The following is a 22,826-nucleotide window of genomic DNA, read 5'->3' as shown; positions in this document are numbered from 1 at the left end:
GGCCATCATTTTTGTTGAGATTTGGGTTGTGTTTGAGCATTTCACAAGACTCTTTAAATTTTCTCTCAAACCAGGTTTTGGTGCGGTGTAGGGACTTGGTATTTTTCCAGTCAATTCTATGGTATGTTTGGAGTGCATGGTCAGAAAGGCCTGTTTTACCGAAGTGGAGGTATTTAATGTGTCGTTTGTGTTCGTCTTGTCTGATTGGGATAGTTCGCCCTGTTTCCCCTATGTATGGTATGTTACATGTGCAGTGTATACACTGCACATGTAACATACATAGGGGAAACAGTCAGAAGACTCACTATGGGAGGTCCTTCCTAGGAAACACAGTCTATCATACCACTCCTTTAACTCATTGACCGTTCTAACTCTCACCACCTCCATCAGGCAAAGCATTCCATGGTTCAACCACCCTTGGTGCAAAGAAACCACTCCTCACCCTCTTGCTCACAATTACCTTTCGTAACTTCCAGGGATGGACCCTTGTCATCGCTCCTTCCCGCTGTTCCACCAAGCGAAAGATCTCCCCAGTGTCCACCCCGTAACTGCCTCTCAACAGGTTAAAAGTCTCAATCATATCACCTCTCCTTCTTCTATCTACCAAACTCTGCAGTCCACATTCCCTCAGCTGATCCTCATAACTAACATTTTACACTCCTGAAACCATCTTTGTTATCTGCCTCTGTACCCTATTCCACAGTTAATTTATCCCCTTCAAATTCTGGGGACCAAATTTCAGAATTATAGCCCAAGTGTGATCTAATCAGGGTCTTATACAATGGAACAATAACTCTTTTATCTCTGCAGGTCATCGTCCTTCTCAGTATTGCTGCAATCCTCTGGGTTACCTTCACCACCTTTGCAATATGTTCCCTGAATTTCAGTTTTCTATCAGTCATCACCCAAAGATCTCTTATCTCCCCTACCTCCAGTACAGCTCCTCCAATCAAGTGTACAACCTCACATCGATGTATCCAAAACTTCAAGACGTTACATTTTGCTGCATTAAATCGACACCACCATTCATTTGCCCATCTGTCTAGTTTATTCAAATCCTCTTGCAGAGCTGCCATATCTGCACTATTACTAATTATCCTTCCCAGCTTCACATCATCTGCAAACAACTGAATATCTCCCTGCAATCCATTGACAATGTCATTGATATAAAGGTTAAACAATACAGGTCCCAGTACTGAGCCATTTGGGACCCCACTTTTAACCTTCTGCCTCCTTGATATTGCCCCACCATACACACCTCTCTGATACCTATCAGACAGCCAACCAAACATCTAAACCCATGTGCTGCAACTTAAATATCAGCTTATCATGTGGAACCCTGTCAAATGCCTTTGCAAAATCCAAAAGAATGGCAGTATATGCCTATCCCTCATCAACTGCTCTTGTAACTTTATTATAAAAGGCAATCATATTACTAAAACAAGAGCGTCCCTTCAGAAATCCATGTTGACTCTCACAGATAACATTACCCTCATATGCCCAACCCTGTATATGGTCCCTAACTAATTTCTCCAAGATAGAATTGATGAAACACAAACTGGCCTATAATTAGACACTTCCAGTCAGCTACCACCCTTATGTAGTGGCACTATCTTACCTTCCTTCCATTCTTTTGGTATCTTTCCCATAGACAGACTTTCATTGAAAAGCCAGGTCAATGGAGCTGTCATTTCTTTAGCGCATTCTCTCAAAACCCGTGGTTAAATACCATCCAGAGTACTCAGTATTTGGAACACCTCTCCTCTTGCACCTGCAAACCTCAAATCTGCCTTATTCCTCTAGTATTAAAACTTACTTCTTCAGGATGAAATACTCCAATAAAGTGTTCATTGAACAATTCCACTATGTCCTCTGCATCAGTCACTCTTTTCCCATTTTTATCCCACACTGTCATTCTTCCACAGTTATTTCTCCTCCTATTTGCCACATAGCTAAAAAATTCACTAGGATTTTCTTTTGATCTTAGGGCCAGTCTCTTCTCATATTCCAGTTTTGCCTTCCTTACCATACTAGTCACTCTCCTCTCCTGTGTCTTATATTCTTCATGTATCTGCTGTTCACCTGTCTCCTTATATCTCTTCCATAGCCTCTTTTTCACCTGCAGTTCCTGTTTAATATTGTTTGTCATCCACTTTACACCAGATTGTGTCTGTTTCTTCACCCATGGAATACAGCTTACTATTGCTGCTAAGAAATATTCCTTCACAATTTCCCAAGCACTAATGATATCCTGGCCTTCCAATTCCGTCCTCCACGAAACTTCCCCAAGTTGATAACTAAGACTATTATAATCACCTGCCTTATAATTCCACATACGTTCCCATCAATTTGATTCTCCTGCATGTCTATTCATCTTCCAAGTCAAAAGCACATGATCACTCTCTCTCCAACTGGTGAGAGAGAGGTCATCTCAGTTATTATCAACTCTTCTGATGCTAGGACCAAATCCAAAATTCTTGAACCTTTTGTTCCTCTATTACATGTTGCCTAAGACATTTGCCCCTTAAGAATTCTAGAAATTCCATTTCCTTATTACTGCATGCATTTTCCTCTTAACAATTTATACTGCTGTAGTTAAAATCTTCCATAACAATCATTCTTCTTGCACTTGCTAAGCTTAACTGCCTAAACATCTCTGCTCCCCCACCCTCTGTGCTCCTTGGCTTGTAGCAACACCCCACTAAATATCCTGTCTAAATATCTTGCCCACCTCTACCTCACTCATGTTCTTTCAAAAACCATTAGTGTCACTGCCTTCCAAAGCCTCCACTCTTAGGAGCATAAGTCATCACTTATCATTAGCAGTACTCCACCACCACATTTTCCTTTCCTATCCTGCCAAAAAATGCTGTACCCTGCTTCTTCAATATAATAACATAATATCATCTTCCGTCAACCACCTCTCTGAGATCCCAATAACCTTTGGCTAGACTGATGCTATCAGTACCACCAATTCATCTCCTTTATTTCGGAGACTTCTGGCATTCGTATAAAGCATAAAGATGTCAATGCTTCTATACTTATCATTAACCTCTCTAGATCCCACTGGACTCAATGTTACCTGATGTCATCCCCCTTCCCCCAAGAGCCCACCTCTGTTACCATCCATCCTGGGAATTCTAGTTTCCCTGCATTGATACACTCACTCGTTCAGAAAACAGCAATCTCTCCAGATGCATATTCCAGTTTTGGAATATGCATCTGGAATATGCATTCTCTCTCTGCTTGTGATTATGCAAGGTATTTCTCTCATACAGTTCCTTTCTGTTCTCAATTGCCTGCCAAGCATCCACATATTCCAGTCCTCTCTACTGATACATTCTGGCTATTATGCTATTCATTATTACTGCTCTTCTGCTCAGCTTGTGATTATCATACCTGGGTAACACACACACACACACACACACACACACACACACACACACACACACACACACACACACACACACACACACACACACACACACACACAATCTTTCCTCTCTGTGTTTTCTTTTGCACAATCTCAAGCATGAATCTCAGATCTCTAGCCACCCGATTTACACTACCTCTCAAGTCATTCATGCCCAATGTTACAATCATTGGGCATGAATCCTCTCCTCCTCCCTTTCACCCTGCTTAATTGCCATAGCCACACTTTATATCATGTCTCCAGGCCAAACACTCCTCTGGCATCCTATCTTGTACACTATGGATCATCTAGTCTCCATACATCACACCTCTTACCACTCTGTTCCTTGATTGCTCACCTGCATCCCTCACGCTCTCTCTCTCTCCTCTAACCCTTTCTCTCTGTGTTCCATACTTACCTACTGTACTGGCATCACTCTCTGCCTTGTTCCAGCACTTCCTCACATTCTTTTCATTCCCTCTCTCTATGGACTGTTTCCATTCTCTCCTCTTCTGATATTCCCTCTCTCCAAATGTTTCCATTCTCTCCTCTTTATTATTTCCGAAACTCTCTCATTCCCTATCTTCTACTGTTTCTATCATTCCCATAGCATTCTCACATTCTCTCTCTCTTCTACTGTTTCTGTTCTCTCTTCTTCTATCATTCCCATAACTCTCTCTCTCTCACTCCTACTCTGATTCGCCTTGCATTCATCTCTTCCATTTGCTTAATCTCATCTTTCGTACTTCTCATCTCATTCCTGAGACATTCCACCTCCTCTTTCAGCTCATCTCTCTCTCTCTCTCTCTCTCTCCATAAGTTAGCCACTCTTGCTTGCCATTCATCCTCCCAATCAAGACCATCTCTGAAAACTTCACAACCATTCAATCTTTCCACACTTCCCACTCTTATTTTTTTCATTTATATTTCACTCTTTGCCCTCACCCTCTATCACACTACTCATCTCCCTAGGTTGATATTCTCCCACCCCCTGATGCAGCAAAGTTGATTATTGTAATATCTAACTCAATAAGTTCCTCCCATTGCCTACATTTTGTGCATATATGCATCTCCTCCTTCTCTCACCTGTCACATATCAAACTGCTGGGATGCATACATACACAAGCACCACATACCACAAAATCCTGTAGTATGTTACACAAAGTAATATCCTTGTGGAAACAACATGTCAATAACATTCCAAGAAATTGCTGGGAAACACTCAACTTTTGTAGAGTAGTAATATCGGAATGGAATCTCTTTGACTGAGAAGGTATGTTCAGATATTAAAGATCAGGGATTGACAGGTGTGAGGTGCATCCTGATATTTAGGGATGGTCACCTGGTTCCAGCCAGGAGCATCATCTTTACTTTTGATACACTTGGGAATCCAACATCTGTAATATCAGGATATCCCAACTGTCCTTTTCTAGCATACATCCCTAATCCACTAAGATACTTTAAATGTCAGAAATACGGGCATGCCCATACTGCCTGCTGTGACTCTACCACCTTTGCCCAATATGGTAGTAAAGAGCACGATAATAAATCTTGCTCTGCAAAAAAAATCTATATCTGTCAACAGTCAGGGAGATCACCTAACTTACTCTTGTTTATGTCAGAAGTGGAAAGATGAAACAGAAATACAAAAAATTAAAACAGAACAAAATATATCCTATGAGGATGCAAAAAGGAAGTTAACCACCACTACACCTGTTTTGATATGCTGAGAAGGTGGAAGCTAAGAAAATATCAACAGTATCTCAAGCACATTTGTCTGTTCCAACATCTGATAATGTCACCATACATGAACTTTATGATTGTGAGTGCTTCTCTGTTGAGTGCATGAATCGCACGACCTATGGTCTTACTCCAGAGACAACTTTAAATATAGTTCCATTCGATGAGAACCCACTTGTCAAAAAAATTATGGCAAAGATATCACTTAAAGATAGACCACCAGACACCCGTACAGAAGAAATGGATACTTTGTAAATTAAACTTGCCAGCCCTGACACATGAAATGTATTGTGTTAGATCCTGAATGAAGGAATCTTGCAAAGAAATCATTCATTCAGAATCTAACATACTAAACTACACAGACAAAGAGAAAGACCTGCACATCAACTGAAATTAAAGCGAAACTTCTTCACATATGTATAAAATTGCATTAATTTTATGTGCCATGTATTTTATCTACTGTGATCATATTAAGATCAAATTAGAGAATGTCTTAAAAGAGGAATAATTTAACTTATTTTAAGCTTCACTTAAGCTGTATAGAATGATTCTGAGTCACCAGATAAATATTAAGTAACAATTCATAGAAGGTATACAACTACACGTGTCCAGCGTAACACTGGCAGCAGTAGCTTACGTGGAAGGTACGTCGACGCGAATTCCGTGAATACAAGAGTATAACAGCAAGGGATGAACCCAAGGGGGGAAAAGATATAGGTCATGTGCAAAAGGGACTCCAAAAAGGGGATGCTCGAATGAAGAATATAAAGGAATGAGCGCCGTATCGGGATTCTCTTGTCTTATCGTTTTCCTGGTTCCTGGTTTGGAAGTTAGCTGGTGGTTCGAATGAGGGGGGAATGAAGCATCAGTGCTATGATGTCAGAAGGCGAGTTTTCCTGAGAATGCTGTAGGATTCCACACAGAGCTGAAGGTGAGATTTTCAGTCCTAGCAGAATCGAGCCCTCACTGAAAAGTCCCATCGAGAGGAATAGAGATGTTTCCTGAGATGCGAAAATCAAGTCCGTGATTGGCAGTAATTATGAAGATAGTGTAGCCCCTACACTGGCATAAGGACAGCCAATAAACAAGAGGTAACCAGACGTACACGTGGTGCTGAATGACATCGGGAAAAAGTTCGGTAAAGTAGAATTACTCTATTATGTGTTTAGAATTCCTTAGAAGAGAGAAAATTATTTGTGAATGTAAATTATGAACATTATTCTAAAGAACTTTGTGGACAGACTCTAATTAAATAGTTAGCCTCCTTTTGAGAATAAGAAGAATTGTTTAGAAGAGATCTTTTGTGTTGTATGTGATTGAATTAACATAATGAGATTAGGATTGTAGATTTATAGACTGAATAACATTAGAATGTTTGTCATGTCATTTTATGAATAGCTTGCAGAAGGGAATTTTAGCTTAACATACCAATTGCAATCTATCCCATTTTCTAGTTACTATGTATTAATGCTTTATAACCTTTGATTTAATTTAGAGTATGTTAATCTCTTAACTCAAGCTTCCTTATTTAGCATTGAAACAAAAATTGAATGTATGAATTTCTTTAGTGTATTTTGCTTTGATATTCCAATAAACATGTTTTATTTACCTAAACCTGAGTCATGCCTGACTACGATTCCGATTTACCACTTATAAAAATATAACCTATTTTGGTGGGAAGGAATTAGAAAGTGTATATAATTATAGATTTAGGTCACGACTGCAGTCTGAATTTATACAGCCATATTAAAATAAATCATTGTGTAAGAATACCTCAGAATCTAGTATTGTCTCCCTGAGCAAGGAACTTTTCTGCTATAGGATACTGGCTGGCGCAGCATAATATAAATTTGCCAGTATCCGAAGAGGAAACAATCCTAGATGTAAGAATATTAGGCCCGATATCTGAAGAAGTAAATTAGCGATTGAAAGATAGAATAGGAAGATATAAATCAGTAAAATATAGAGAAGGCAACGACATAACAATTGAATATTTTATCAGAGGAAGAGATGGACACTGGCCAGCCATACTTCCCCAAAACAACTGATAATTATAAACCTTACAAAGGTAAGTCTTCAGTCTTCTGAAAACCAGACAAGTTTCTGAAGCCAAAACAATAGGAAAATTTTTACAATGGAACTGTCATGGGTTTCACCAGAATATCAATGATATCAAGATTTTGCTGCAGAAACATAAACCTTTCTGTTTCTGTCTACAGGAAACATACTTAAGGTCCAATGAGGACCCTACCTTAAGGAACTTCACTGTTGTAGGCAAGGACAGAACTGGAGGTTGTCCTGCTCATGGTGGAGTAGCTATCTTAGTAGGCAGTCGTACTCATTTCCATCATGTCCAGCTTAATACTGCCCTGGAAGCAGTACCGATTCACCTATCCATGGGATTTCTTATTACAGTATGTCATACTGTAATAAGTTTATTTACCACTGAGTGCTGAGTTAAATGGAATTGATCTTAATAACTTTATCTTGCAACTTCCTGAACCTATGCTTCTTCTTTTGGTGACTTTAACAGTCACAATACTCTGTGGGGTAGTGCCAAGTAGACGAGGTCGTATCGTTGAACAAATCCTTGATAATAATGATCTCTCGCTTTTGAATAATAGACTCAATACTTTCTTCTATATGCCTGCCTGCTCCTATTCTGCAATGGATCTTACAGTCTCCCCCTCCCTTCCATTTTTCCACTGTTCATGTGGGATGTCAAATAGAATATGTATAGAAGTGATTACTTTCATGTTCGATCTTACAGTCTCCCCTCCCTTCCATTTTTCCACTGTTCATGTGGGATGTTAAATAGAATATGTATGGAAGTGATCACTTTCCTTTTTGATCTTACAGTCTCCCCTCCCTTCCATTTTTCCACTGTTCATGTGGGATGTCAAAGAGAATATATATGGAAGTGTTCACAGGAACCATGTGCCCCTACATAGATGCCCCATATGATAAATGGACCAGGCTGATGAATGTTTTTTTTCCAATCTTGCAATATTTAATATTGATACAGTCAATTATACACCTATCAATGAAGCAGTAAAGTATTTAACAGACTGCATTGTCCAGGCAGCACCAGCCTCCATTCCATAAACATCATCTCGATTTCCACTCTATCCAAAGTCTTGGTGGAACCCAGAATGCCAAGCAGCCAAAAAAAGATCAACACAGAGGATGGGGTATATTTCATAGATACTCCACCACATCAGACTTAATAGCTTTTAAGCCCACTTGGATCAAAACATGTTATTTGAGACATCAGAGTCAAAAACAATCTTGGATCCAATTTACCTCATCGATTAATCAAATGACTAGTGCAAAAATTGTATATGATAAAATCTGGAAAATGAAAGGTAGATATAGAACACACAGTTTGTCTACCTTACATCATAATGGAAGTGTTATTGCTGATCCCAAGGTTGGCACTTTGGGAGAGAATTTTGCCAGAATCTCAGTGACAGTGTTAATAATTGGTGGATTTTTATATAGAGGAGATAATACATATATATTATCTTAATATTTATCCTACCATAGAGATGATCACTGTTTCTAACAATTATTTTTTTTTAATTTCTGAGTGTACCTATATATTATTATATGCACAAGGGTTCACTCCAATTGGTGCAATGATCTTAACTCTTTCTTTCAGAATCCAAATAATCACTGACTCAAGACCAAAATACAAAATAAACACATTTAATAAAACAAAAACAATATATATACACTTCAAACAAATATAACATAACTACAAATTAATTGGATCCAAGGCCTTTTAAAAATAAACTTATACTTAAGACTAGACTAAACACTTTGTTTGCACAATCACAAAATGTTCATAGCCAGTTTCTTTCTCTGTCAAGGCCCTTTTCAATAGATATGACTCTATTCTTCATTTTTACAGGATCCTTTCTCATCACTTATGTAACACACATTAATTCTTCTTGACTTAATTCTTTTTCTTTTCTTCAGTTGAAATAATAGTCAGATCCGGCGTCCTTAATACAGATGAAACTTCCTGATCAGAGTTTTCTCGAACATTCCTTTAGAACGTAAATAGCAAATTCTTCTTTTATTCACTAAATGCTTATTAACAGTCTTAACTCTTCCAATAAAAAAACTTACAGCTCTAAGATTTCCTTTTCGGAATCTACTATTAATCTTTCAATTAGTGTTTCCTCCAATATTCTGTTTAAAACGCATATAGCAATATTTTCCTTTTATTTATCCACATACTTATTCCACATTAAAACTTATTAGTTCCACGATTCCTTTTTCGGAATATACTATTAATTTTCTTCCGACTGTCACTTAAAAAAACTTAAGTTCCTTCGAACCTAAATGTCTGCCAGCCTGTGTTCTAAATTCCTTCAGAACGCTCTCTTGTTTACAGCCGTTACTCAGATACCGAACGCTTTCTTGTCAGCTGTCAATCACACATCAAACTTCTCGGCGAGCATGCGCACTCATCGAAAGTGGCAAGCGAGAAAGTTAGGTATAAATGATGGCTGACACGCTGTCTCCATTAGCATAAAAACACAAAACTTAATATTTTTAAATTACAATAAAACTTCTTGTAAGTAATACAAATATCAAATCTAGTAAGTACATCAAATTTTTAACTTCTTTGCATATCACTTTTAACCAAAACAATTTCCATAATGGGCACATCGCAAGTGCCGACAATGCATGTTATGAAAACAAAACTAATAAACATACTAACATAAACATACGTAAAAATATTCAGAATTTTAATTATGATTATTTTTACAACAGCTTCATATCCTGAATTTTTAATATTGAAAGAGCAGCAAGAGAAACAAAGACTAAATTTTTCTACCAGTGGGCTTGTACCATATAATCAGCCATTTGTTAAGGAAATAAAAAGAGCTCTTTTGCTATCTCACCCTAGTGCAGTAGGGGCTGATGATATTCATTATGAAATGATAAAACATCTACCATTATCTTCTATGGATCTCCCTCTCTTAATATACAACAGAATACTTGCAGAGGAAGAGTTTTTGGATTCTTGGCATAAGTCAGTTGTCATTGCTATCCCAGAACCAGGAAAGGATCCAACAGAAGGAAATAATTATCAACCTGTTGCTCTTGCCCAGCTGTCTTTTGTAACATATTAGAGAAATGGTTAATGTCAGACTTTTCTGGTATTTAGAAAGCAACGATCTTCTCTACAATTCACATTATGGCTTTTGTAGATATTGTTCACCTTTTTGACCATTTGATTCATTTAGAAACTTGTATAAGAGATGCATTCCTGAAGCAAGAACATCTGGTTTAAGTTTTCTTTGACATAGAAAAAGCTTATGACACATCCTGGAGATTTGGCATATTAAAGATCTCTGTAACATAGGTCTGAGAGGATACCTTCCTGTATTTATTAAAAACTTTCTCTCCAGGCAAACTTTCCAAGTCAGAGTGGGAAGTATGCTATCACAGCCATATTATCAAGAAAAGAGGGTGTTCCCCAAGGCTCTGTCTTTAGTGGGACACTTTTTGCTATCAGAGTTTACTCAATCACCGAACAGCTTCCTCCCACGATAGAAAACATTCTGTATCGTTGACGACTTCACAATTTATGCTCAATCTCGTAACATGAGGGTAATTAAAAAACAACTTCAACAAGCGTTTTATCATGCTTCTCTATTAACTCTTAGTAATGAGTTCAGGTTTTCATTAGAAAAAAGTGTCTGTGTGCACTTCTGTTGAAAACTCATTGTTCAACCAGATCCTGAATTAAGAATGGGACAAACTGTTATTCTAGTATCAACAGAAGCCATCATCTTTGACATAAACTTGCATTCCTTGCACACATTCGCTAACTAGGAGAAAAGTGCAATAGAGCATTGAATCTCCTTTCCACTGTTAAATTCTGAATGAAAGAGAAATTATTCCATAATTAATTCATTCAGATTTAACAAGTAACTACATTCCCGGAGCTAATAATTGTGCATCAGAGAACAGAAAACTAATTGTAAATTACTGATAACGTTTATAACTTAAGTATTTTTCTTTATCCTTTATACTCTTATTGGTCATTGTTAAATTTACCAGAAGTTAAAAATATGTGAACCTTGTGTTAATGTGTAAGTATCTGAGTCATATTGCAAGCAAGATAATCGGATTAAGCATTGAAGGCCTGAAGCGAACACGTGCGCCAGAGTCAAGTTGTGTGCAGAAGTTTCCAGCTAAGCACACTAGGAGAAGTGGTGGCACTGGGTGCTTTAGAAATTGGGTGCCGAGCACAAGAAAGGAGGGGAGATCGTAACGTAGGAAAGTGAAGAGCGCACATTGGATATATAGAGCTTGGCAGTGCCAACTGAAGGCTTTTTTCTCTTCGTTCTATGGATGTGAGTTCTGGAATTCCCGAGAAAGGTTGCAAGAGCACGCGGACATGTTGTTGGGCGGCCCACCGGTCAAGCAGTAGTTCAGCAAGCACAGATCTTAGCCCTGCAGAAGGTACAGTGCAGACCGACAAGTCATGATGAACCACTTGTTCCAATAGCGGCAAGCTAGAGTAACTTACAAACTTACTTCGAAGGAGGCGAATCGTGTCCAAGCCCACCAGTTGATTCTTTCAGATGATGTCAAGCAGAAGCATGTTCAACGAGACGAAAGCACTCCAGAGACAAATGAGGAGAAGGCCAAGTATTTCTACAGTCCCTGGTAATGTAATATTTTGTTCTATTATGTATTTGTACTGAGAGGGATAATCTGTGTTCGTGCAAGGAACTTTCTAGTTATCCTGTTTCATTAAATGAAAGGACTCTAGGACTTAAACAAGGAGAAAAAGGGGGAACCGTATGTTCTAAGAAAAAAGATTGTGTAGGATTATGTTAATGTTATATGGTGTACTCATTCTGTTAATTCATTAACCTCTAGAAATGTTGATTACTGAATGAATGTTTAGTTTCTAGTTGGAGCTCTAATCTAATTTCAATTGAGATTTTGAGGCATGTTTTAAAATGTTAAGAGAGATCATTTAAATTAAGGGGATAGTAAATCCCACATTGTTTTAAAACCGAATAAGAAAGTTTTACCACCTTTGCTGCGATTTGCCTGAGTTTGTACTACGTACTTGGACTACGTGCATTAGCTCACACTAGTAGTTGCCGATACTTTTATAGTTTACTATACTATATTCGGCATGAAACACTCTGATTCCAATCTTTGAGTTTCTTATTCGATTTTAAAACAATGTGGGATTTAATATCCCCTTAATTTAAATAATGTTTATATAGCTGAAATTAAGCCTATTGGCTCTTTATATTTAAATGTTATGAGAGAGAGTTTGTATCATTTAATTAATTGAACTCAATCTGAAGGATAGTTGTGATTCTAAGCTAGTAATTATTGTTATCTGTAAGATATTTGATTTGATGAATAAATGTCTTTCCTTTTTATTAATCTAACGACTTGCCTGATTTTGATCTCTTTGCACCACTCATAAAAGTCAGAACCAAACCGGGAGTTAAGAATAGTTAAGAATAGAAGACATAAGAATAGCTGCGACTGCAATGCAATATAGGTTTTGTAAGGTTTATGTACTTAACGAACTTAGCAAGGAATTAGACCCTTTCTTCCATACTTGTACACTCCTCACTAGATTAATTGGCGGACTAGAATTGAAAGTGCAACTGCATAAGAATACAAACGTTAATATAAAAAGGATAAGAAATCATAAAAACAAGAGTAAGAAAAATATTACACCACTCTGTCATCAACTGATTGGGATGCCAATCAGTTTTCATTCCTTCATCTTTATCATGCCTTATATGTTCAAGGCTGAATTGTGGGTCTCAAGTCTGGTTCTGCAAAGCAGAATAACCTGCGATAGTTTGATCCCATCCATTATCAGGGTATACAAATAGCTACTAGTGCCTTTCGCACATCACCCACTCAGAGTCTTTATGTTGAAGCAAAGGAACCAGCTCTATCTTAGATGGAACAGTTGTCTCTTAATTATGCAATAAACCTAAGGTCTCTTCCGGATCATCCTACATGGACTAGTCTGTTTTCTCTCTGGGAAGGTCAATATCACACATCAGACTGCCATGCGTCCTTTTGGTATGCATGTTAAAGAGACTATGCAAACTGTGTTATGAATGTTGACAACATTTCATACACCAAACATAATAGCATCCTTCCATGGCAGGTTTGCACTCCATCCTACAACCTCTCACTTAGTCAACTACAGAAGTCTCATGCTCCATCATCTGTTTATGCAATTGTTTAATGCATACAGAGCAACCCACTCTGATTTCTCATCTATCTATACTGGTGGCTCAAGAGCTGACATTTGTGTTGTCTGTGCTGCTGTGTTTCTTGATACCATTTCCAATCAGATCCTGCATGATTGCAGTAATTATACAGCAGTGTTGCATGCCATTCAGCTTGCATTTGTGCATATAAAAGAAAACCACTATCAAAGTGTGTAATTTATACACTCTCTGAGCTCTTTACAGGCTGTCTCCTCCCATATGTATAATCCACATCCTCTGCTGTATGACTTGTTACACCTTGTACAAAAATGAAAACTGACCATCAAAACATATTAAATAATATGTTTGCACAAAAATTAATTAAGGTTTTTATTTTGATGGTCAGTTGTGCTGGATTCCCAGCCACATTGGAATTAACGGAAATGAGACTGCAGATGCAGCTGCTAGCATACTTTTCCCATGTACTGTTTGACAGTACCATATATAGACTGTTTATAAAGATCAAAGCTAATTACTCGATTGTTGTCATCGTGGCAGGAAGCATTGGCAAACAAATTACATGACATTAAGCCTGAAGTTAAGCATTGGCATTCTAGTTAACATAGAAAGAGAAGAGAGTATGTTGTTCTTGCTGGTCTCCACATAGGTCACAGTCATCTTACACAATTCTTATTTACTGAGGGCTGATGTGTCAAAAGTGCAATACACATCTTACTATTTGTCATATTTTGGTTAAGTGACAGCACTTTACCTGAGAGAAGAATGAAATGTTTACCTTTCTTGCCAAGCCATATACACTCAAGCAGATGCTATTAGACTCAGACAAATTTCATGATGTTTTAACCTCTTACAAAGAATTTTTACAGACACATTTGATTGTAATTTTATTTATATGTAGATACTGCATTGCTTAACTTAATTTTTGTATAAAAATATTATTTAATAGTTTATCTCTAACTATTTATATACTGCTGTAGCCTTTGATCTTGTGTATTGCTGTGACTTTTGCTGTAATTTTTTTATACAGGGTGTCCCAAAATTCACGCAAGATTTAAATTTAGCGCCATTTGTGTGGTAAAGTGTTGCCAACGAGAAAAAAAAGACAGCGTGACAGCTGACAGTTCAGGGTTATTAAAAATGGAGCGCTACACGAAAAAACAACACATTTTCATTGTTGAGCAATATTTTAAAAATAATGAAGGTTTGGCAGCTACAGTTCGCAATTTTCGTACAAAATATGGTCGGAATAGTGATTTAACTTCATCAACTGTGAAAAGATTAATTAAAAAATTCAAGGAAACTGGATCAATTAGTGATCTTATACACTCTGGCCGTCCTTCAACAAGTCGTTCAACAGAAAACATCGAAGCAGTTCGTGAGAGTGTAGCTGAGAGTCCAGGAACATCAATTCAGCACCATGGTCTTGAATTGGACATTTCGAGAAGCTCTCTACAGCGTATTCTCACGAAAGATTTGCATCTTCATGCTTACAAAGTTCAATTGACTCAAGAACTGAAGCCTACTGACCACACACAGCGAAGAGAGTTCGTTGAATGGATTATGGAACAACAACAAGTGGATGCTTATTTTTCGAACAAAATCATCTTCAGTGATGAGGCTCATTTTCATCATGAGGGCTTCGTTAATTGACAAAATTGTCGCATCTGGGGTTCAGAAAATCCACGAGTGATTGCTGAGAAGCAAATGCATCCACAACGTGTCACTTTTTGGTGCGGATTTTGAGCTGGAGGCATCATCGGTCCATTCTTCTTCAAAAATGCTGCTGGTAAGGCAATAATAGTTAATGGTGCTCGCTATCGCGACATGATAATCCCGTTTTTTGTGCCTAAATTGCAAGATATGGATGTGGACGACGTGGTTTCAACAAGACGGTGCCACATGCCATACAGCCCGAGAAACAATTCAATTACTGCATGAGTCATTTCCTGGTCGTGTAATTTCCCGTTTTGGTGATCAGAATTGGCCACCCAGATCACGTGACTTAACGCTGTTGGACTTTTTTCTTTGGGGTTTTTTGAAGTCTAAGGTTTTTTGAAGTCTTATGCCAACAAGCCCACGACCACCCACGCCTTGAAGGAAGAAATTGAGTGCTGTATCAACGAAATTCAGCCACATTTATGCAAAACGGTCATGGAAAATTTCGACAAAAGAGTGCATATGTGACAGCAAAGCCGTGGAGGCCATTTACCCGATATGCTATTCCATGCATAACCCTATACTGTATACTTTATGAATCAATAAGAAATTACAATTTTTAATTAAAAGCCTGTGTTTTCTATCAAAATTACTTCTTGCGTGAATTTTGGGACACCCTATATATAGGTACTGCACTGCTAAACTTAATATTTTTGCATGCATATTGTTTACTAATTTGTCTTTGACTATTTATGCACTGCTGTAACTTTTGACCTTGTGTACTGCTATACCCTTTGCTGCAATTTTATTTATATGTAGATACTGCATTGCTTGACTTGGTTTTTATATGCACATATTGTTTACTAGTTTGTTTTATTATTTATGTACTGCTGTAACCTTTGCAGTAATTTTATTTATATATAGATACTGCATTGCTTAACTTAAAATTTTGTATTTGCATATTATTTACTAATTTATCTTTGACTATTTATGTATTGCTGTAACCTTTGCTGTTTTTCCACCATTAAACTATAAACCAACCAACTAACTTGCTCTCATCTTGCTTTCCCTTCTTCTGTGCCATCTCCCTCGATTTTCTCTCATTCCCTCTCTTTCCTTGATTTGGCCATTCTCTTTCCTTATTCTGAGCTGTGCCATTCATATCCAACAGTGCCAAGATAAGATAATCCATGACTGCCCACTGCTTATCAATATTGATACCTACTCTCAGCTTTTGTGTGCTAACAAATGTCAATCACTGGAGAAATATATGAAGTTAATGAAGAAATGCAGTTCAACTACATTCTCTTTTCTTCATACTGACAATTTCTGACTGTGCCATTTTTAATGTTATAATTCAGAGACTTCAAGTAGCAAGTGTAAAACTTCTCACCAAAGTGCAAGAAAATGCAACAGAAGCGTAATAATGATTAGATTTCAAAATGTCTTTTAGTTAAGATAATATTTTTGCAGACATATGATGCTGGTTTAAGTTGTATTGTACAGCATTGATGTCCCAGGTGTATTTATGCTGTGTCTGTGTAATACGTTAAATACCATCCATAGAATCTGTGCAATACAATAGACACCACCAGATTCTAGGCATCTGTGTGATGCATTAGAAATGGATAGAATAATGCACAAGTGCTATCCAGATACCTATAAAGTTAATTTCTTTGTAGAAGCTTATATTCAGTTACTATAATGAATTCTTTATTCTGTTTTAAAATATCATACATTTAGTTTTGTTCTCATTTGCAATCATTTTGTTTACTCTGTTCATTTCCTCAGTGCAAACTCTTGCCTATTTTTATAGATGTGGATGATGATTTTACCATCCCTGTAGTTTTTTTTTTCCAGTCCTAATGCCCTTTGATATATACAGGGTGTTCGGGATAAATTTGACATATTTATAATTAATTATATTTTTCCGTAAGTTACATGTATTAACACACACTTCTCTTCATTTAAAAGTTTGGACCCTTCTTCATTCATATACAAGATGTCAGAAAGGATGGATAGCTGGAACCCACCTGAATCATGGAAGAGAATAACTTGTATCATGATGATTCGTGCCCGCCATCAAAATAAGGATATTACGACTGCTGCCCAATGCTCCCTGAATACAGTAAAAACAATCAGGCATGAACTAGAGACTTGCAATGGTGACTACGAGGATGTAGCAAGAAGAAAGATCCCTAGCAGACGATCTGATTGCGTTCGTACAGCAGAATTCCTCGCAAATCTGCAGGAACAGGTGTTGAAGAACCCTGGCATTGGAATTCGGGCTTTGTTCATGGAGTTGCTAACTGTAGTCAAGCCCTGGATAACAAGGGTAGCCAATGGTAGGCCGTATGTATGGCAGCAGGATTCGGCCCCTTGCCACACCTCTGGGAAAAGTCAAAAATGGTTGTCTGAAAATTTCTACGACTTCACCAGTCCAAATGTTTGGCCTCCAAACTCCCCAGACCTTAACCCCATGGATTATTTTGTATGGGGCGCAGTTGAAAAAGACACCAATTGCACTTCCAGTAATACAAAAGCCCAGTTAATGGATAAAATTAAAACAGTTTTTGCGGCCCTTCCCAGGGAGACTGTAGCATCAGCTTGTTCGAGGTTCCGAAGCAGAATTGAAGCTGTGATCGATGCTAATGGTGGTTATTTTGAGTAAATCTTGTTGATAGTATTGTGATTAACTCTGCCTGTAATGTTTTTTTTTCAATTCATTAAATTTAATAGATACAAAGAAGATTTTCTTTTTCCTTACGAAACTGTCAAATTTATCCCGAACACCCTGTATAGTAGAAATAATCAAAGCATGAGTGCAGATTCTTGGGAGACATTGTAATATAGATTAGCATTCTGTGAAAATATACAACATGTAATACTGTTTTCCTGTCTGTCTCTGATTCTTAAGTCATTTTCTTATTTGTTCTGTAATCTTAATGTAAGTCTAAAAAATATTTTAGAACCTGTTTAAATGTTGGATTTTCAATCTTATTTTTTATTTTAGACCAATCAGCATATCTTTTCTTATATATTTGCTCCTTTTACTTTGGCTTTGGCACTCTCACTTGCAAAAATGCAGAGATTTGAAGAACAGGTAAGTATAATAATCTTAGCTTTAAATGAAATTTCTCAAATATAAAAAATTAGAAATTAGTTTAACTGGTAATTTAAGAAATTGGATAACTTAATGTGTGCTGAAATAATAATAATAATAAAAAAAAAAACTTGTGCTGCATACCAGTAGTAGCTGTGTTAATTAATTGATTATAGTTCATATTATTGTTGAATAAAATATAATCACTCAAAAACTTTTGAATTATTTTCTTGCATGGTATAAATATTTACCTACTATTATGAGTTCATTATTGTACACGGTGATCAAAATTAAAGTATCCCTGTTTAAGGCCTTGTGTTCCAAATGCTGCAAAACCTTGCAGGAATACATTGTGTCATGCGGATGCAGTATCTGAAGGGGGGGGGGAATAGTTACAAAATTCACATGGGTGTTGTGAACACCAAATGCATGGAATTTGCATCACAGCAGCTTGGCACGTGCCAGAAAGGTTTAAAAAGATGGACACAGCATTTCCCCCCTTTCATTTTGGTTGTTAATACTATCCACAGTGATGGAACTAACTTTGCCCCAATGCTTTCCTCATGAAGCTGTACGACCAAACAATTGCAATGCTGTTGCTGCACTCTGCAAATTTCAATGATGTCCATTATCTTCATGTGCTCTGTGATGAATTATTAGTCATTTTGAAGAAATGGGATTGTTGGAAGTTAGACCTGGCAGAGGTTGCAAACCAATCAGGTCACAACAAGTGAATGAAGTTGCTACTCCTGTTGTGGAGCAGGCCATGAATAACAGCATTAGTTCCTCCAGTGCATGTGCTGTATCAAGACACATGGATATGCCTTACACAATCATCTGGAAAATTTTACAGAAGATTCTACCCATTCAAGATAACCCTGACACAGGAGTTGTGCCTGCAGGACTTTGGAAGATGAATGTATTAGCTTTAACATTCCTTGCCTGAGCAGAGTAGGATGCTGTGTGGTTGTGGATTATTTTGTGGAGAGATGAAGCTTGCTTTCACCTGAATGGAGCTGTGAATACCCACAATTTTTCGAGTATGGGCTATGCAAAACCCACATGCAATCCAACATATCCCTTTGCATTCACTCAAAGTTACTGTCTGGTGCAGGTTTATAGCTGCGTTTAACATTGGACCATTCTTCTCTGAAGACATCTGCTAGTCAGCTCATGTGACCTGCTCTGCTACTGCTGAGAGGCATCACGATATGATAAACAATTTTGTTATGCCACAGCAGTGCCTGTGCATGGATTCAGTCATTTTCATGCAAGATGGGAAACCCTCCACACATCGGATGAATGTACAGGAAGTTCTTTGAAAACATTTCATGGAAGCTAGTGTGGTAAGTCATGTGCCACTGTATGGCTACCTCATTCGCCTGATCTGACCTCCTGTGACTTCTGGCTCTGGGGATTTCTCAAAGACAGGGTTATCGGGATCATCCTGATAACTTGCCAGCACTGAAAGACAGCATAACACACACCATGTGCACAAGATCAGCCTTTACCAGCTGTTGAACACACTGTGAAAAGGATGCAGTTTGCGGCATACTGGGAAGGGCAGTGCATTGAACAGTACATTAATAGCTCATAAATGCATACTAGAAGTGAATAAAAATGTGTTATTTATGCTTGTGTTGCTTTTCTCCTTTTTACACACAGAGAAAAATTACTATATTTACATTCTTTACACCATACAGTACTCCCTGGTGGTGATTTTTGGAACTACTTTTTTTCCACAGATATCACTTCCTCATGATGCACAATGTATTTCTGCTATGTTTCACCACATTTGGATGACTGGGTGGCGCTCCACAAAGCCTTAAACAGAGATGCTTTAATTTTGATCACTATACTTGTCTTAGCCATTGTTATTATGTTTCAGTTACAAATGGATAAGGAAAGGAAATAATTATTAAGTGTATTTAGTTAAATTTTAGAAAGATTGTTAACAACCTACGATATGCAGATGACACCGTGCTAATTGCAGATAATATTATGGATCTCCAAAAACTCATTGACAGAGTATACATAGAAAGCCAAAGAATGGAAATAAATATAAACATCAACAAGACAAAATACACGATCATCAGCAAACATCCAGCCTCATCAATGAAACTGACACTCAATGGGAAAAATATTGATCAAGTGTCAAGATATAAATATCTTGGTTGCTGGCTTAATGAACGGTGGGATCCAGAAATAGATATAAAGACAAGGATTGAAGTTGCACGGCAGTCCTTCATGAAAATGAGAACACTATTCTGCAATAAAGACCTAAACATGGAAGTCAGATGCCAAATGCTGAAATGCTACGTGTGGTCTATTCTGTTCTATGGAGTTGAAACATGGCCATTGAAGGCGACAACCATCAAAAAAATTGAAGCCTTTGAGATGTGGCTATACAGAAGAATGCTAAAGATATCATGGACAGAAAAAATTACCAATGAAGATGTCTTAAAATCCATTGGCAAAGCTAAACATCTTGTACAAATAATCAAGAAACGATAAACATATCTTGGCCACATCATGAGAAACAGCAAATACCAACTTCTACAAACTATTTTGGTAGGAAGAATTGATGGCAAAGGAACTAGAGGAACAAAAAGAATATCATGGTTTGACAACATCAAGACGTGGACAGGAAAGAGCAGTGCACAACTGCTCAGATTAGCACAAGAGCGCAGTTTGTTCTCCAAGGTAGTCGCTGACCTTCGATAGAAGATAGCACAATAATAATAATAATAGTTAATATTTTAAATTAAGGGGATATAAAATCCACATTGTTTCAAAACCGAATAAGAAACTCAAAGATTGGAATCAGAGAGTTTCATGCCGAATATAGTAAACTATAAAGTATCGGCGACACTAGCGTGAGCGAATGCAAGTGACCCTAGTACGTAGTACTATACTGGACAACTCGTTGCAAAGGTGGGGAAAGTTCAGATCCCTATTCTTAGGTATTTTCCATAATGTAAAAACACATTTCCTAGGAAATGTATGCTGTTATTACATTATGGAGGGAGGTCACTACCCAGACCGGTTTCAGCCTTTTTTGAGGCTTCATCAGTGAGTAGCTAGACCATAATATACCAAAGTGTATAGCGAAAAGAACTTATATACTCTGCTATACGAGTTTCCAAAGAGGTGCAACCATTAAGTTACTTAAATATATATAAAGAGCTAATAAGCTTCATTTCGGCGATATAAACAATATTTTAAATTAAGGGGATATAAAATCCACATTGTTTCAAAACCGAATAAGAAACTCAAAGATTGGAATCAGAGAGTTTCATGCCGAATATAGTAAACTATAAAGTATCGGCGACACTAGCGTGACCTATAAAGTATCAGAGAGATTTTTGAGGCTTCATCAGCTACTCACTGATGAAGCCTCAAAAAAGGCTGAAACCGGTCTGGGTAGTGACCTCCCTCCATAATGTAATAACAGCATACATTTCTTAGGAAATGTGTTTTTACATTATGGAAAATACCTAAGAATAGCGATCTGAACTTTCCCCACCTTTGCAACGAGTTGTCCGGTATAGTACTACGTACTAGGGTCACTTGCATTAGCTCACGCTAGTGTCACCGATACTTTATAGTTTACTATATTCGGCATGAAACTCTGATTCCAATCTTTGAGTTTCTTATTCGGTTTTGAAACAATGTGGATTTTATATCCCCTTAATTTAAAATATTGTTTATATCGCCGAAATGAAGCTTATTAACTCTTTATATATATTTAAGTAATAATAGTTAAATTTATTAGTATAATGTTTATGGGGTTTGATGTTCCTTTTCAATTAAAACGCTACTCTGCTCCCTCTTCTCACATATTGTCATTAGCCAGATTTCCATGTCTGGTCATCAAAGCTTTTCTTATATTAGATTTTTTTTTTTTTTTTAATTTGATATTATTATTATTTTTTATTTATTTGTTTTAATAAACTATATTGCATTTTCATGCTAATTATATTTTGACTTATATACTTTTTTATATTCGTTCTTTTTTATTTTTTATATTCTTTAACTTTTTATTGTATAATAGGCCTTATTATATTCTCTCTTCTGATTGATTACTGTGTTTTAAATGTTCTCTTCCTTGTGTTAAAGTCAATTCAGGCTAAACAAAAAAGGTAAATTGGAAATGCATAGTTCACCTATCTGATGTAGTAAAATATCCAACATAAAGGTATCTTGGTTGTTTGATTATGGTTGTATGAAAATAGCAGTAGCATAGCCACGTTATACAACACGTTTTGCCATGTTTTGGTAAAAATGCATTACTTCAAGTTGCTGCATTTTCTAGTTCAGTCTTGTGTTTAGAGTTCATGTTTTGTTTTTGTCATCTAGAAGAAGCACTATTAAATTGTATATCTAAGTTTAGGGAGTGTTAATCAGGTAGGAGTAATATCATTATGCATGAGTGTCAGAAGAAGAAAATGCTGTAGAGGGTATAAAAGGAGAAGGGTGTCCACAAACTTGTGAACAGGACAAAGCTTTGGCAAGAAGTGTGACTAGCATGCAAGGAAGGCAAAATCAGATTACAAGAAGAATCTTGCTGAGCAGTCCAAAGAAAATCCCAAAAGAGTTCTTTCATTATGTGGCAAATAAGAGGAAGAATGACTACAGAAGATTAACCTTATGAATGATGATGATG

The 22,826-nt window shown here is 37.1% G+C and overlaps 1 protein-coding gene across 1 annotated transcript in view; it reads left to right on the top strand.

Annotated features, from left to right (window-relative positions):
* Positions 1-22,826, top strand: part of LOC150106343 (Fanconi anemia group I protein-like) — a 370,741-nt gene that overhangs the window by 220,990 nt on the left and 126,925 nt on the right. The window contains exon 11 of the mRNA XM_090392981.1: positions 18,071-18,160. Coding sequence (XP_090249107.1) covers positions 18,071-18,160 — 90 coding nt within the window. The remainder of the gene's footprint in view (positions 1-18,070; positions 18,161-22,826) is intronic.

This window comes from Typopeltis vanoorti, chromosome 5, assembly GCF_054136105.1.
Source record: "Typopeltis vanoorti isolate ZY-2024b chromosome 5, IOZ_Tvanoo_1.0, whole genome shotgun sequence".
NCBI classification, from domain to species: Eukaryota; Metazoa; Arthropoda; class Arachnida; order Uropygi; family Thelyphonidae; genus Typopeltis; species Typopeltis vanoorti.
Note: the sequence above shows the minus strand (reverse complement) of the source record. Positions and strands in the feature narration are given on the sequence as shown.